This window comes from Phascolarctos cinereus, unplaced genomic scaffold (assembly GCF_003287225.1).
Source record: "Phascolarctos cinereus isolate Bilbo 61053 unplaced genomic scaffold, phaCin_HiC Scaffold_5;HRSCAF=322, whole genome shotgun sequence".
Classification (NCBI taxonomy): Eukaryota; Metazoa; Chordata; class Mammalia; order Diprotodontia; family Phascolarctidae; genus Phascolarctos; species Phascolarctos cinereus.
This window is the reverse complement of record NW_027555958.1, coordinates 330,014,210-330,030,477: the sequence shown is the minus strand read 5'-3', so window position 1 is coordinate 330,030,477 and position 16,268 is coordinate 330,014,210. Positions and strand designations below refer to the sequence as shown.

Sequence of the window (16,268 nt, the reverse complement as noted above, 5' to 3'; positions counted from 1 at the left end):
CTAGACTAGGAGGAGGAGGAGGCGGAAGGGGGGGAATTCCCGTGCAATCTGGGATCACGCCCTCAGCCAGCCGGCTGCCATCCTTGTCTAGAGCAAGGTCAGCCGCGCTTCGGGAGTAGCAGTGGAAAACCAAGGTAGCTTGTCCTGCCTAGCCTGGGACTGACGGCGACAGCAGTGGCAGCCGCAGCAACCCTATGAGGCGTAGCCGGATCATCCCCACCCAAGCAGCTCTCTATCAGTCGGGAACAGCAGCAGCAGCAGCAGCAGTTCCGCCCGCCTCCCACCTCCCAGACTGCGCCTCGTTTATCTCCAAAGGATAGAGGCATTTTCTGCCAGTAGGGCGCTGTCCAACAGGGTCCTGGTGCTGAATCCAGCTCTGCCTCAAGGCAAGTCGAACTCCCTATACCTTCCACTTCCTCTCGGTGAAGGGGCCCTGACAGCTACCTACAGGGGCTGCAGCAAAAGAGGGAGAGCGAGGAGAGACAGACTGCCTGCTCCCGTACCCCGGGTGTTGAAAAGCAAGCTCTGCAACTCACGGAGGCGCTCTTGCTGATTCATCACATATTACTTGGAGGCTTTTACCCCGAGAACATCGAGGAACTCACTCCAGGCCTGGGCAGTGGGACTGAAAGTAGCCGGGTGCAGGAGCCCTAAGCGTAAGGGCGGTCACAGAAAAAGAATAGAAAGAAGTGTGCACCACAAAGTGGGGGCGGGGCGGGAAACCATGCCTCTTTGATGTCAGTTACCTTCGTAGCTACACCGTGCTAATCACTATCTCGCCCCCCTCAACTCCCAGGGCTTCAAGCCTTCCCGCCAGCCTCTGAGCAACCGACACCGCCCGAGCCGCGATGGAAGAGGAGCTGAAGTGCCCAGTGTGTGGGTCCCTGTTCCGAGAGCCCATCATCTTGCCCTGTTCCCACAATGTCTGCTTGCCTTGTGCCCGCACCATAGCTGTACAGACTCCCGACAGCGAGCAACACCTGCCTCCGCCTCTCTTGCATACTCGGGGCCCGTCGTTGCCTACAGGCTCAATTGCAGGTCCTCCACCAGAATATGAAACTGGGACCGGACCAGCCTGTAGTGGTGGAGGCACCAGCAGTAGTGGCGGCGGCGGCGGCGGCGGTGTAGGTGGTGTAGTTGGGGGAGGGGATCATGCTGACAAGCTGAGCCTGCACAGCGAGACGGACAGCGGTTATGGCTCCTACACTCCCAGCCTTAAGTCCCCTAATGGAGTGCGAGTACTACCCATGGTGCCCGCACCCCCAGGTTCCTCAGCCGCCGCTGCCCGGGGAGCCGCCTGTTCCTCCCTGTCCTCTTCTTCCTCCAGCTCCATCACCTGCCCTCAATGCCACCGTAGCGCCTCTTTGGACCACCGCGGCCTCCGTGGCTTCCAGCGCAATCGGCTGCTGGAGGCCATTGTACATCGCTATCAACAGAGCCGGGGTTCTGGGACTGGAGCAACCGCAGCAGCTGTAGTTGCCCATTGCCAGCTCTGCGACCGCACCCCTCCGGAGCCAGCAGCTACGCTCTGTGAGCAATGCGATGTACTCTATTGCTCTGCCTGCCAGACCAAATGCCATCCGTCCAGAGGACCGTTTGCCAAGCACCGCTTGGTGCAACCGCCGCCGCCACAGCCAGCGGCCTCTGCACCTCTAGGTACTACCCAAGGAGCCCCCAGCGGCAGCGGCGGCAGCAGCAGCAAAAGCCCAGGCCCTGGGGCGGGAGCAGCAGGGAGTACCGGGGTCCGTAAGTTTCCCACGTGTACGGATCATGAGCTGGAGAACTACAGTATGTACTGTGTGAGCTGTCGCACCCCTGTCTGCTACCAGTGTCTGGAGGAGGGCAGACACGGCAAGCATGAAGTCAAACCTCTAGGGGCCATGTGGAAACTGCACAAGGTGAGCAGCAAGTAGAAATATATTAGGGGCAAATATACAGCTACGAGTTCTGAAAAGGAGAGTTTTGGACGGGTGGAATGCTAACCCTGGGAGGAATTTCTTCACTTCTTACAAGAATGAAGTAAGGAGTGTAGACAGAGATTCACACCCTCCACAGAAAGCTAGTTCAAGCAAAGAAAGGGCTTTCCAAACCAAATCTGATTCCCAAATTCCTGTGATAATGACCCAATGGCAACATCTTCCTTGGGTCACCAAATTCAAGTTTCCTCATATAGCACCAAGAAAATGCCTAATTTCTCCCTGATCCCATGGGGGGAAATATTCCTTAGCTTTTCCTCAAACTATAGGCCCATCAGGTTAACTCCTTTTCCTAGGTGCAGAACACTACCCTCCAACTTGCTCTCTTTGTAGTTTTTGGCTTCATCTTAGAATTGCATTCTGCATTTCATTACTTCTAGTAAGTTTCTTATCCCAGAATTTTTGAAAAGCCATTTTCTCATGGGTCTTGGAAAGCCATGTATCACAAGTCCATTATTGAATTTTAAATGCCTAATCCCTCTCCAGTGGGATGTTAGCTTCTCAAGTATTACCTATTTCTATACCCTAGTAGTTCTGGACAGTGTGAGAGGAAGGCTGAGTGAAAAGGACTGTACAGGCTATGCTTTTTAAATAAGATAATAGCTAATTACTTGCTGACTTTATAAAGAGACCCCTACTCGGATGACATATGGTTCCCACAACACAAAACTAAAGGGAGGGTACGTAGTGTGATGGAGTTCCAGACATATGAGAGAGAATAACATGTTTTAGTCAATGATGAACTCTAGAAGTACCATTGTTCAGTGGATAAAGGACCAACTTGCAGTCAGAATGACTAAGGTTCAAGCCCTACCTCTAATACATGATATAGTACGTGGAGCTGCTTAACCCCTTGGGGCTCCAGTCAGTTCTCTAAAAGAAAAATGTAGATTAGTTGCCAATATACACTAGTGAAGGAAGTTTACATGTCAGGAGTTTTCCATACTGTGATGAAATCACAGGAGCAGACCATTTAAAAAAAATGAGCTCACTGTTCAATGATGAGAAAGGGTACATACCAGTTAAAAAAACATTAAACACTCTTTAAACACTCAAGTTCTATACTTCCTTAAAAACCCAATTCAAAAGCCACTTCCATGAACCCTCCCTTAATCATCCTATTGGTAATGACCTTACTGCTCACAATTCACACAGCATTCTGTTTTTTGAGCTCCCTAATTCAGTATTATACAGAATATAATACTATTTATTATTGTTATCCCTGTTTGTATCTCAATCTCCTGTTAGATAATAAGTTCCATGAGGGTAGTAACCATGTCTTATCTAAACTTTGTATTTTCCTCAAGCATTGTACATAGTAGGTGTGTTTAATAAATGCTTTTTGGATCAATTAAAACCAGGGAAATGCCTTCTTTTTTAAAAAAATATGATTGGATCTTCTAACATTTATTAAAGAAAAAGACTTTCTCCAGGTTTTTCCTCCAAATCCTATGACCAATCTGAATAAGGTTGCTCTCAGGATTTGGTGAGGTTGGGGAGCAGGGAGTGCAGTGAAATGATCACCTTCCTAGTCTTGAACACTATGCCTATCAATGCAACCTAAGATTGTCATAGCTTTTTTGATTTCCATATCACATATTAACTCTTACTGAGCTTGCAGCCTACAAAGTACACAAAGATCATAGATTTAGAGTTACAACAGACCTTAGAGGCCCTCTAATCTAAGCCAGTCATTTGACAGATGAGGAATGTGAAGCCTAGAAAGACTATGTGACCTGCTCAAAGTCACATAGGGAGTATCAGAAATGGGATATGAACTCAGATTCTCTGATCTAGAGCCAGAATTTTTTCTACTGTGACATATTGCAATTCCATATATTTTTAGATGAACTGCCTCAAGCCACACCTTCCCTGTAGTATGCTTGTGAAATTAATTGGTTGCACTCAAATTAAGACTTTACACTTACCTCTATTAAATGTCACCTTACTTGATTCAAAGTAGTGATTTAGCCTAAGCTCATTTGGAGTTTTGACTTTGTCACTCAATTTATCCCTCCCAGTGTTGTGCCATCTTGAAATTTGATAATCACAAGGTTTATGTCTTTATCCAAGCTACTGATATTAAATTGAACAGGGCCAAGGACAGATCCATGGGGCCCTCCCCTAAAGAATTTCTTGAAATTGTTGTAGAAATTAGTGTTTTTTGAGTCAGCAACCATTCACCGGGTTCTGAACCCACCTAACCATATCAGCATCTTGCCTACTTCTTTCCATCTTTTTCACAAGCATAATGCTTTTGTTTGTGTAATGCCAGTGCCTTGAGAGACTTTGTTGAATATTTTGCTAATATCTGGTTTGACTACATAGATGGCATTCCCAAAGATGATAGTGCCAGACTTACAGATAACCACGGGTCAGAGGCAAAAATACTTCTTTAATTGATCATGTAGCCTAGGAAAAGAACAAGCTGGTAAATTTTAGCATACTGATCTAAGTAGTGCTAAAATAACTTTGTGTTAGGTGAAGCATCTACACTAGACCACAATGACTTTGTGTTTTAGAAGCAGAATATTTCACCATAATTGTTACTAATTACTACTTTCTAATTACTAATTTATCTGAACCGATCTTCTTGTCTTCATTTTATGTACATATTTGTTTATTTATTTGGCTTAGACAACTTTTATTTCTTCTGCAAACAGAGTTAAAACTATCTGTGGGTGCTCCTGGCATGAGAGAAAGGGGCAAAGTAAAGGAAGAATGACAGAGGGGGAAGACATGGAAAGTGGCAATAGGAAAAACAAAGGGAAAAAGAAGAGAAAGAAAAAAGACGGAGTTAGAGGGAAGGAGTAGAAAAGAGAATCAAGAGGCAAATGAAAAAGGAAAGAATTACATATGATCAGGAATTGTTGAGGACTATCATCTGCTTGAAGATAAGTGGGCAAAACTCTCTTATCCCGGAGCAGCTACATGGATAGAGCACTGGCCCTGAAGTCAGGAGGATCTGAGTTCAAATCCAGCCTCAGACCAAACACTTGACATTAGTAACTGTGTGACCCTGGGCAAGTCACTTAGCCCCAATTGCTTTAAAAAAAAAAAGGCTCTCTTATACCTATTACAAATAAGAAACAGCAAGCATATAAGATTATGATTAGATGACATCTGATTAGGAATGTCGACTTTCTGGATTTAGTAGCCCAGGAAATATGAGTTCTAAATCCATCATGTATTAGAGAGTGTAAAATTCATACTCCCTTCTAGAAATAAATCTGAGGGTTGTCTTCTAAAAAACGGTGGGAGGAAAAGGGAGAAAGAGGATGTGATCAAAAGTTTACAAAGGTCTTTTAAATGACTCATGAATTATTTCATAAAACATGGTTTGAGAGGCTTCTGTGTCCTGGGGAAAGCTATTTCAACTCCTTACCTTAGTTTTTCTGTTGATTATATGGATCTGATAGCTCCTACTTTCATGTCAGAACTGTAAGGACAAATGGAAAATACTTGTTAAACCTAACTAAGAAAATTCTGTCATGCTCTCCAGTACATTGAGGACTTGTGTTTCCATTAGCACAAGTATTCCCTCTCTTAATGCAGATCACAATCCCATTATGCTTTAGTAAATTGCCTTCATAAATTACTGTGGCCAAAATAAATTCAGTACCTTGTGACCAACATTGTGACAATAAACTTTGCTAGGTCCTTGGATGATTGACATACGGTCCTTTGCCATATCTGTAGAAATTTTTTCATTTTGATAAACCTTCTAGAGCTTAAATTCTTCTGAAAAAAAGAACCCAAGATCACTTCCATAAGATGAAGCACTGACAGGGCAGGAAATGATGCTTTGATGCCTTACCTACTGCCTCCTGGGGCTGATTAATAACTCTGAATAGGAAAAAAGGATCATATTAATCGCATTATTGAAAACATGCCTTTTCCATAATGAGAAATTATTGCTGGATACTTCGGCAATTGCCTTTATTTGTTTTGTATATGAGGGTACACAATTTAGCTGATGGCTGTAAGAATGTCTTCACTTGAAATGCATACTAGAAGACAGAACTCCAACCAGATATCCATTGTGAAAGGTTAGTTCTTTAGAAAAGCTTAGTCTCTTGTAGTAGGTTCCATCTCCTCCCACAGTCTTATAAAAAACCTTCAGAGTCACCACTAAAATTATACTAAACCTAATTATCCCATATCTGCCTCTATAGGTTTAAGTAGTGCATATTGAAACCCTGGGAAGTCCTCAATTATCTGTCATATTAAGCTTTCATCAGGCTTTGGCTTTGGTACTACTCAAATTTCACTGAACTTGACTCTGATCAGTATAGTCCTGAGGTTACAGATGAGGCCCGTGTTTGACACTTGATCTATTTTGAGGAAAGATTGCTTAGCACATTTTCCAAAGGAGTGGGAAAAGCTGCTGATCTCACAAACACCTTTTCACATTGGAAGAGGCTTAACGGTTCCAATGAACACTTCTGACTTAAGGAAAATTAAAATTGCACAAAAAATAGGATTGAAGGAATAAACACTTCAGAGCACATTTGGATATGAAACCCCATTTTTATGATGGTAAGGATGAGCACTGATTTATTTACGCAATGAGCTTTTATTAAGTATAGACTCTAAGCCAGGCACTCTGATAGGCACTAGGGATAGAAAAAAATATCCTCGATTTCAAGGAACTTGCATTCTAATGGGGGGGGGCATGAAATGTAGAGGGGCTAAGGAGGGAGAACATGGGCACATAGAAACAAATAAAAACAACATAAAAGTGATTTCATCAATACCGGGATGGCAGTGGAAACCAGAGGGTTCAGGAGAAGTACTTAGTGACCTCCAGCCCTGTTGTGATATCTCACAGAATATCATAAATTCCCTTATAATTCACCCAGGCATTTGGCATCTTGGCATTGTGCCTGGTCTGCTGGGTAGAGGTAATTTGACCCTGAATTGAAGGAGATGGAAATTGACCTCTGAAACATAGTGACAAAATTCTAGATGAATGCTTCTTTGGAATATGTTGAGAATAGCAGATGGCATATCTTTTTAATTACCATCTCACAGCCCTGGAATTGCTGCTTCCAATGAGCCGGTACAGATACAAAAGAGTACATGTCCTAGAAAACCAGGATCTAGACAGACAGGACCTCTGCCACAGACTTGTTTTGATTCTATGCCTGAGGGCTTTTGGCCTCTGCATTCTTGTTGCCTCCTCTGTTAAAAGGGATGTGGTAATAACCTTTAAAGCCCCTGAGAATACTATTATGAGCTACAATTAAGTTATTAATTTGTGCCTGAATTCCTGGATTTACCAGTGCTTGGGTCAGACTCCCAGGAACCATGTAAAAGTTCCTTCCATGGGCACAATTACTGTCTGGCAGAACCTGCAGGTCTATGAAAAAGTTGAAACTTTAGGCACATAGTAAAGGGTGTTTCTCAGAGAAAGAAAAAGACGCATTCATTTTGCAATTTTGCTAAGGGATTTAGAATTTTGTCCTACCACACTGATTGCTTCACATTACCTCAGATGTCAGCTGTAAGTACCATATCATTAGGCAGAAACCTGTCTGGGCTTTCAGGAGCATGTGGCAGGGCAGATCTAAAGATACTGCAATTTTTTCAGCTGAGAGATTAAATAAGTGTGAAGCAATTTTTATATATATACACACACACACATATATACATATATATGTATATATGTATGTGTGTGTGTATATATGTATATATACACACACATACATATATACACATATACATACATACATACATACGTGTGTGTGTGTGTGTGTGTGTGTGTGTGTGTGTGTGTGTGTGTGTGTGTATACCAACTTTGAGGTTTCTGGGAAGCAGAGCACTCAAAGTAGCTTCTGTTTAATCTGTCATTGACTGAGAATTAAGGAAAAATTAGCTAAAGATAGCTGAATAGACCAACTATGGGTTAAGATATGATGTTTCTTTTAATTTGCTTTCTTTCCTTTTTCTATTTCTTTCTCTTTGTTCCTTTCTTTCTTCTTTCTTTCCTTCCTTCTTTTTTTGTTTCTCTCTCCTCTCTCCTCTCTCTCTCTCTCTCTCTCTCTCTCTCTCTCTCTCTCTCTCACACACACACACACACACACACACACACACACATACACTGCAGCTCTATTTCAAGGCACCTAACCCTGCTCTCACTACATGGTTCACAAGTCTCTTAAGTCACATTTGTGGTGAGTAATGAATTGTGCAATGTATATTTATACTCTTATAGAGAGGAGAACTTCGGGATCAACTACATGCAAACATACCTGTGCTCTGGATAGAACTGAAAGGTTGTTGAACCCAGAAGTTAGAGATCTCCTAGTCCAACTTCTTTTAATTAATCAATAAATATTTATTAAGTATCTGCTGTATGTCAGGCACAGCACTCTATTTATCATGCTTCATCTAGAAAGGTGGTGTTTGAACTGTGTCTTGAAGGAAGACAGGGATTCTATGAGGCAGAGATGATGAGCACATTCTAGGCATGAGAGCTAGCCAGTGCAGAGGAGGGAAATGAAGTATCATTTGTGAGAAACAGAGAGAAGACCAGTTCTAGATCTCAAAATATAGAAGATAGAGTAATGTACAATGAGGCTGGAAAAATGAGTGGAGGATAGATTACAAAAACTATACATGGGAGTTTATACCTTATCACAGAGGCAATAGGGACCCACTGGAATTTACCGAGTATGTAAGTGTCATGGTCAGATATGCACTTAAGGAAAATCACTTTGGCAGCAGCAATGTGGAAGATGGGCTGAAATTGATAGACTTGAGGCAGGGGGACCAATTAAGTGACTATGGCAATAATCTAGGCAAGAGATAATGAAGGTCCAAACCCAGGTGGTCACTGTATGAGTAGGAAAAAGAGATTGGATGAAAGAGATATTATTGTAGAAGAAGTAAAAAGAAAATGAATTAACAATTGATTGAGTATGTGGTATGAGGGAGAGTGAGGAGCTGAGGAAAATGCCAACTCTACAAATCTGAAAGACTAGAAGAATGATGGTACCTTCAACAGAAATAGGAAAGTTTGGCAGAAGAATGGGTTTAGGAGAAAAAATAATGAATTCTTTTTTTGACATGTTGAGTTAAAGATGTCTCCAGAACATTCAGTTTGAAATGGCCAATAGGCAAATGGTGATGTGGAATGAAGCTCAGAGGAGATTGGGACTGAATATCAAAACCTAGGAGGAACTGATGATGTCACTAAGAGGGAGAGTATAATGACAGAAGAGTAGGAGGCCTAGGATAGAGCCTTGAGGATCATTGACAGTTAGGGGATATCCTACAGATGATGTGCCAGTAAAGGAAACTGAGAAGGAACTGTCAGTCAAATAGGAAGGGAACTAGGAGAAATTAGGATCACAAAAAACTTAAAAAGAAAGATTATCCAGTAGAGAGGGCAGTCAACATGTCAAATACAACACAGAGCTAAAGGAAGATGAGGATTGAGAAAAAAACATCCAATTTGGCTGTCCAGAGATCATTGCTATCTTTGGATAGAACAGTTTCAGTTGAGTGATAAGGTTGAAAGAGTGTAAAGCACTGAGGAGTGAAATGAGAGGAAGTAGAGTCAGTGAGTATAGACAACTTTTTCTAAGAGTTTATCTGAGAAAGGAAAGAAATATATATACGACAAAAGCTTGAGGGGAATGGTAGGTTCTTAAAAGTCTCTGAGGTTTTTTTTTTTTAGAGATGAGTGAGACTAGAGCAAGAGGGGAGAACCTGAAGCCTCAAGGCCATGTGCGGCCCCTTAGGTCCTCACGCGTGGCCCTTTTACTGAATCCAAACCTCACAGAACAAATTCCCTTAATAAAAGCATTTGTTCTGTAAAACTTGGATTCAGTCAAAAGGCTGCACCCAAGGACCTACAAGGCCATAGGTTTCCCCACCCCTAGACTAGGGCATGTTTAAAGGCAGTAAAGGAAGAAATTAACAAATTGGGAGAGGTTGATAGTTAAAAAAAAAAAAGGAATTGGCTTCTGGAAAAGGCAAGATAGGATGAGATCAATGGTGCATGTAAAGGGGCTAACCTTAGCAAGGAAAAAGGCCATCTCTTTTTCAGAGACTGGAAGTAAAAAGGAAAGAGTAGGTGATGATGTCAAGGGGGTTTGAAGAGAAAGGGAGAAGAGCAAATGGTCTCAATTTTCTCAGAAAAGTAAGAAGTGAGGTCTCCCTCTGAGAGAATGTGAGAAGCAGAGATGTAGGAGGGTTGAGGTGAGAAGAAAAAATTTGGAATAGTTTCTGTGGGGCATCAGATAAGGAATCAATGATGGAGGAATAAAAGGATTGCTTTGTTGCAGCAAGTGCCCAGTTGAAGTTGTATAATATGAATTTATAGTGAAACTAGGCAGCCTAGCTGTGTGACTTCCTGCAGCTCTATTCAGCATCATGTGGGTAGGATCAAAAATGGTGCATGGTGAAAAAATTTGGGGTAGATTGGCAAAGGATGAGCTTTGATGGAACAATGGGCTTAGGGATTCAGGAGTGGATGACAGCTTAGGGTTTAGTTGATTAACAATAGGGGAAGGAGGAAAGTGAAGTCAGAACAGGCTAAGAAAACACTAAATGATAGATGGGGAGATTAAACAAAAGTAGAGAATATGTTTAGGAGAGGTGAGGCAGAGGGAGAAATGGAATGATAGAAGGCTATGGTCAGATACAGGAATGTTAGAGTTTCTAATTAAGGAATGGAACACTTATGGAAATGATGATATCCAGGGTATGACCATTCTTATGAGCCTGATAATTACAGGCAGCTGGATGTTGCAGTGGTTAGAGTTCTGGACTTGGAATCAGGAAGACCTGAGTTCAAATCTGGTCTCAGATACTTACTAGCTAGTGTGACCCTTGGCCAAGTCACTTAACCTCTATCTGTCTCAGTTTTCCCAACAGTAAAATATGAATAATAACAGCACTTTCTTTTTAAGGTTGTTGTGAGGATCAAATGAGATAATACTTGTAAAGCACTTAGTACAGTGCACATTGTAGGCACTTAATAAATGCTTATTCCCTTCCCCCTGATGTGGACCAAAGGTGTCATAACATAGCAATAGAATGTGGCATTATAATGAGGCTAAAAATTGGGGTATAAACTTCTTCACAATATTACATAAGATATATCTGTTTCTATCACCCCTCAAATAGTGAGTGCAAGCCCCACTTTCTGATTTTGGTTCATTCACTCCATTAAATTTGCTTAGACAGACCACCTCCACACATATTCAAATCCTCTAAGGCTCTAGGGGTAACCCTGTTTAAGAGAGACACATTTCTCCTACTTACTACTCTAGTTCTTGAGTCTCATCTGACATAGTAAGGGATTAATAAATGCTTGTTAGCTTTTTTATGTGTATAAGTAGCCACTCACAAGGTAATGCATCTATGTAGTGTGTGATATTTATACAAACAGCCAGTCATAATAATGGCACTGTTTAGAGCTTAAATATAATCATTTACTTAACCAAACAAAGAGTTATCGATATTAACATATTAAGCCAATGGATAAATAATAAAATACATCATAACACCTATCACATTCTCCTACCAATGCACTCAGGATCTATGGTGATAAACAGGCATACACCTACAGGAACCTGACAGGGACACATATGAGAGAGAAAAAAACTTGTGCATTTAGAGTAACTCATAACTCTGGACTACAGTCTTCAGTGTTGTCAGTCCATTCAGGAATACCTGTATCACCTGAAACTGCTTATCTGCTTACCACTTGACTTCTTGCCACCTTTTACCTGGGAAAATTCTCTTCCATACTTTAACATAGCATTTGCAACCTCTTTCATTAGCCATAACCCTTAAAGGAATATTTAAAAGTCTTATAGCTCTTAATGTAAGTAACAGACAACTGTAAAGTTCATCAAACTGGCTCTCTTTGTCATACAGCCAGTCCCAGCCCAGCTAGTCATTCATTCACTTGGTTGTCTTGTCCAATCAGTAGAGAGCTAACAGCGACACAGTTCAGGTTGACTCCTTAAGCAAGCCCACCATGATACCCAAAGCAATTGCAAAGCCACCTCTGCTTTTCCTTCTGAAGCCAAGTAAGGCAGCAGAAAGGAACAAGCCCTTATAAGAAGCTTCATCTCTTAATCTATGTGGTGATGAATGGCATAGCATCACTGGTGCTCTTGGCCAAGGAAGTCAGTTCTCTTTCCAAACAATCAAGAATAACTCACATGATGTCTATCAGCTGAATGCTTCTAACAGCCACAAACCTGACAAAGCTTCCTTTCATCTCCTTCTCCCCCTTCTCTCCTCCAGTTTTTCTCTTTAGGTTCTTCTTTCAGTTTTCTCTAATATTTTTTTCTTAAATTCCTATACTTAAACGAGAGACTCTTGACTCTCAGGGACACAATTTATTTTATTACTTTTTTTTCTTACTTAAAAAGTCACAACTCCTCAAATTTCCCCATCAAATCAAAGATCCTTTTAAAATCATACCTTAGCCTACATTTTTCTTATGATTTCTCATTTTTAGTTTTACTCATTTTTATCACAAAACATGTGAAAATTAGTTATTACCCACCATGCTTTGCAGCTCTGAAGTTAAATAGGGGCCTTTGCCACTTTGGTGCCTTTGAAACTATGTTTCTTTGCATTTACATTTTTCTAGTTTTTAAAAACAAATAAAAAAACTTTCTCTGCCTCTTCATAACATAAAACTATTTCGATACAATCATAACATCACTCCGCATTGTTTAAAGAGACTTGAGTTCTCACATCTCTACCACATCATTTCTTGTCCAAAACTGTCTAAATCCCATCACACATGCATATTAACAATGTATATTAAAACAAAGTTCTCTTTATAATCCTAGTAGCTATCACAATAGGTTTAAGGATTGAGGAATTGGGAGGGTAGGAAGTATGGGAAAGGATCAACATGGATGCTGAAGACTCTTAGTTTAAAGGCAGAAGCTGGCGAGGAGGAAAATGGTGATCCAGGTGCTGAACTCCTTGAGAAAGGAGGGGGAATGACACGGTGACAGGTACAACATTTCTGCCAGGATTTGGATTTTTTTCAAGTGAGTACACTGAGGTGAGAGGTGAGATTATATTCCTAAGGACGCACAGGTAGCAAGAGGCAGAGCCTCTGGGTTTAAAACAAGCTAATTACTATAATGGGGTGTTACGCTGAACTGTTCTGACTACAGTATAGAACCTCTTGAGCTATTAATCTTATCAGCTTTCATGGGTTCAATTATCATCTCCATGTGAAAGATTCCCTGATCTATATATCCAGCCCAAGTCTCTCTCCTGAGCTACAGTGACACATCTCCAACTGCTTCTTGGACATTCTGAAATGGATGTCCTGTAAGTATTTCAAACTCAACAAATCCAAAACAGAGACCTCAAGAGAATCCAATCCCTCCCCCGGTGATGTTAAGGGGTGCTAAGGACCTGATCATCCCCACACAGCTAATAAAATGAAAATAAGGCTTTGCCCAATTCAGACAATCATTCTTCCTTCTTTCAAGTCAACACACATGTATTAAATATGTACTATGTGCCAGGGACTATGCTAAGCACTAGGGAGACAAAGAAATGTAAAAATTGAAGGTGCTCACATTTTAATGGGGGAGAGGACATGTAAACAATTAGGTTCATACAAGATATATATATATAGAGAGAGAATAGACAAAAGGCAATCTGAAAGGAGAAGGTATTAGTAGCTGGGGGAGCAGAAGTAACCTTCTATAATAGATTGGATTTGAAGGAAGTCCAGGAAAATATAAGGTGGATGTGAGAGTGTGATGGACAGCCAGTACAATGGCACAGAGAGGAGATAGAATGTCAAGTTCCAGGAACAAGTAAGCCAATATTGCTGGAACACAATGTGTGGATGACAGTAAAGTATAAGAAGATTGGAAAAATGGGAAGAGAACAAGTTATGAAGAGTTTTAAATGCCAAAAGAGTTTAAATTTGATCCTGATCCTGAAGGCAATAAGGAGCTATTAGGGTTTGCTCTGTGTGTGTGTGTGTGTGTGTGTGTGTGTGTGAGTGAGAGAGAGAGAGAGAGAGAGAAAGAGAGAGAGAGAGAGAGAGAGAGAGAGAGAGAGAGAGAGAGAGAGAGAGAGAGAGAGAGAGAGAGAGAGAGAGAGAGAGAGAGAGAGAGAGAGAGAGAGAGAGAGAGAGGAAAGGAGGGAGGAAGGGAGAGAGATGGCAAGACCTCCACTTTGGAAAAGATCACTTTGGCAGTGCTGAATAATGGATAGATTGGTGTGAGAAGACACTTGAGGTAGGGAAACCAGTTAGAAACCTATTGCAGGAGTGCAGTAGAGAGGTGATGAAGGTGTCAAAGAGAGCGGTGGTTTGTGAATGGAGAGAGGATGAGATAGATAGATAGATAGATAGATAGATAGATAGATAGATAGATAGATAGATGGGTTAAGCTAGAAATTTTAGGATTTGGCAAACAGATTAAATATAGGGAATAAATGAGAGCAAGGAGTCAAAGATGACACCAAAGCTGCAAACATGGCTTCCTGGGAGGATAGTGGTACCATCAACAATAATCTAGAAGATGGGAAGGAGGGAGTATCTGGGAGGAAAGCTAATGAACTCCATTTTGGACATGCTGTACTTGAAATGTTTATGGTCATCCAGTTTAAGATGTCCAAAAGGCAATTGGAGATGCACACCTGTGACGTAGGAGAGACACTAGGACTGGATATAGACATCTGGAAGTCATTTACATAGATATGATTAATGAACTATGGAGGCTGATTAGATCAAGAAGCAAGAGAGTATATATAGAGAATCAAAGTGGGCCCAGGATAGAGTCTTATAAGACACGCACATTTATTGGGTATGACAGATAAAGAATCATCCATGGAGACTGAGGAGTGATTGAACAGATAAAAGGAGAATCAGGAGAAAGCAGCATCACAAAAGCCCAGTGAGGAAGCAGTATCTTAGAGGAGAAGGTGATCAGCAGTTTCAATGCAGAGGGTTAGGATGGATGAGGAATAAAAAAAAGCTATGAGATTTGGTGGTTAAGAATCACCCAAATCTGGAGAGAAAAGTCATTTTAATGACAGGGTCAGAAATCAGAATGTAGATGATTTAGAAGAGAATGATAGGAGAGGAAATAAAAATACCTAGTTATAGATGGTTTTCTCATGTTTAGTCAGGAAAGGAAGAAGAGATGTGGGATATTAGCTAGTAGGGGTGGTAAGATCAAATGAGGATTTTTTAAGGATGGGGAAGACATGAGCACATTTGTAGGCAGGACCAGTAGATAGGGAGAGATTGAAAATAAGAGAGAGCAGGGATGGTAGGGCAATCTATTAGAAAAGCAGGGAAGGGTAAGATCAAGATTGCACGTAGAGAGGTTGGCTTCAGCTAAGAGAAGAACCACCTCTTCAAGTAATATAAGTGTAAAGGAAGAGGTAGTGGTGGAAGATGTTTCAGTAATGTGAGATGAGGAAAAGGAGAGAAGGGGGAGCTCTCAGCAAATGGCTTCTATTTTTTTTTTTCAGTAAAGCACATACATAAGATCTTCAGCTGGGAGGGTGAGGAGAGGGAGTACTGTGGGAGGCTTAATGAAAGCAAAGTTTAGGACAACTGCTTTGGAGACTGAGATAGCAAATTGATTAAGGGGAAATAGAATGCTTTGCTGTGATAATGATGATAATTGCCTAGTTGAGATTAGAGAGTATAAATTTAAAATAAACTAACTAAATAAATAAATGTACAGTGAACTCAATCAGCATTGTTTCTCCAGCTCTGCAGAATAGGAAATGAATGAGATTAAGGGATACAGATAGTAGTAGTAATTCAACTTAGGGAGTTGGCAAGGGGGTGATAGGACAAGAGGGTAAAGGACCTTTCATGACCACATCAATCACATCCTATCAGACCAGCTAAGAAGCTGTTGTAGGGTGTGATTAGACAAATCCTTGACATTAGTTTCTCTAACTTCTTATTTGGGTTGGCATACTGGCATTAACAAATGGTCCAACTTGGCAAAGCTCTATCCCCATAATGTGTCCACTGTAATAATATCAAGAATTCAAGAGTGCTGAAAAGAAGCCATAGTCAAGGCAGTTGGTCAGTCAACAAGTATTGATTAAACACTTACTATGTATTGGGCATTGTTCTAATTGCTGAGGATACAAAGAAAGTGAAAAACAGGTCCTGGACCTCAAAGACCTCACACCCTAATGAGGAAGACAACATGCAAACAGCTATGTTAATACAAGATATATATGGTGTAAAAAAGAGGTAATCTTGGAAGGAATGTACTAATAGGGCATAAGAAAGTAGTTGCTGGGACTTGA

General features: G+C 41.2%; 1 protein-coding gene across 14 annotated transcripts in view; it reads left to right on the top strand.

The window, feature by feature from the left end:
* The first annotated feature begins 640 nt into the window (after positions 1-640).
* Positions 641-16,268, top strand: part of TRIM67 (tripartite motif containing 67) — a 77,761-nt gene continuing 62,133 nt past the window's right edge. For 11 of the 14 annotated variants that reach the window (XM_078156809.1, XM_078156806.1, XM_078156808.1 and 8 more), the window contains exons 1-3: positions 641-982; positions 1,100-1,656; positions 1,711-1,898. In XM_078156809.1, coding sequence (XP_078012935.1) covers positions 849-982; positions 1,100-1,656; positions 1,711-1,898 — 879 coding nt within the window. In that variant the 5' untranslated portion in view covers positions 641-848. Of the gene's footprint in view, positions 1,899-16,268 lie in introns of all 14 variants that reach the window. The other 3 variants (XM_078156800.1, XM_021000467.2, XM_021000468.2) reach the window with 2 other exon arrangements.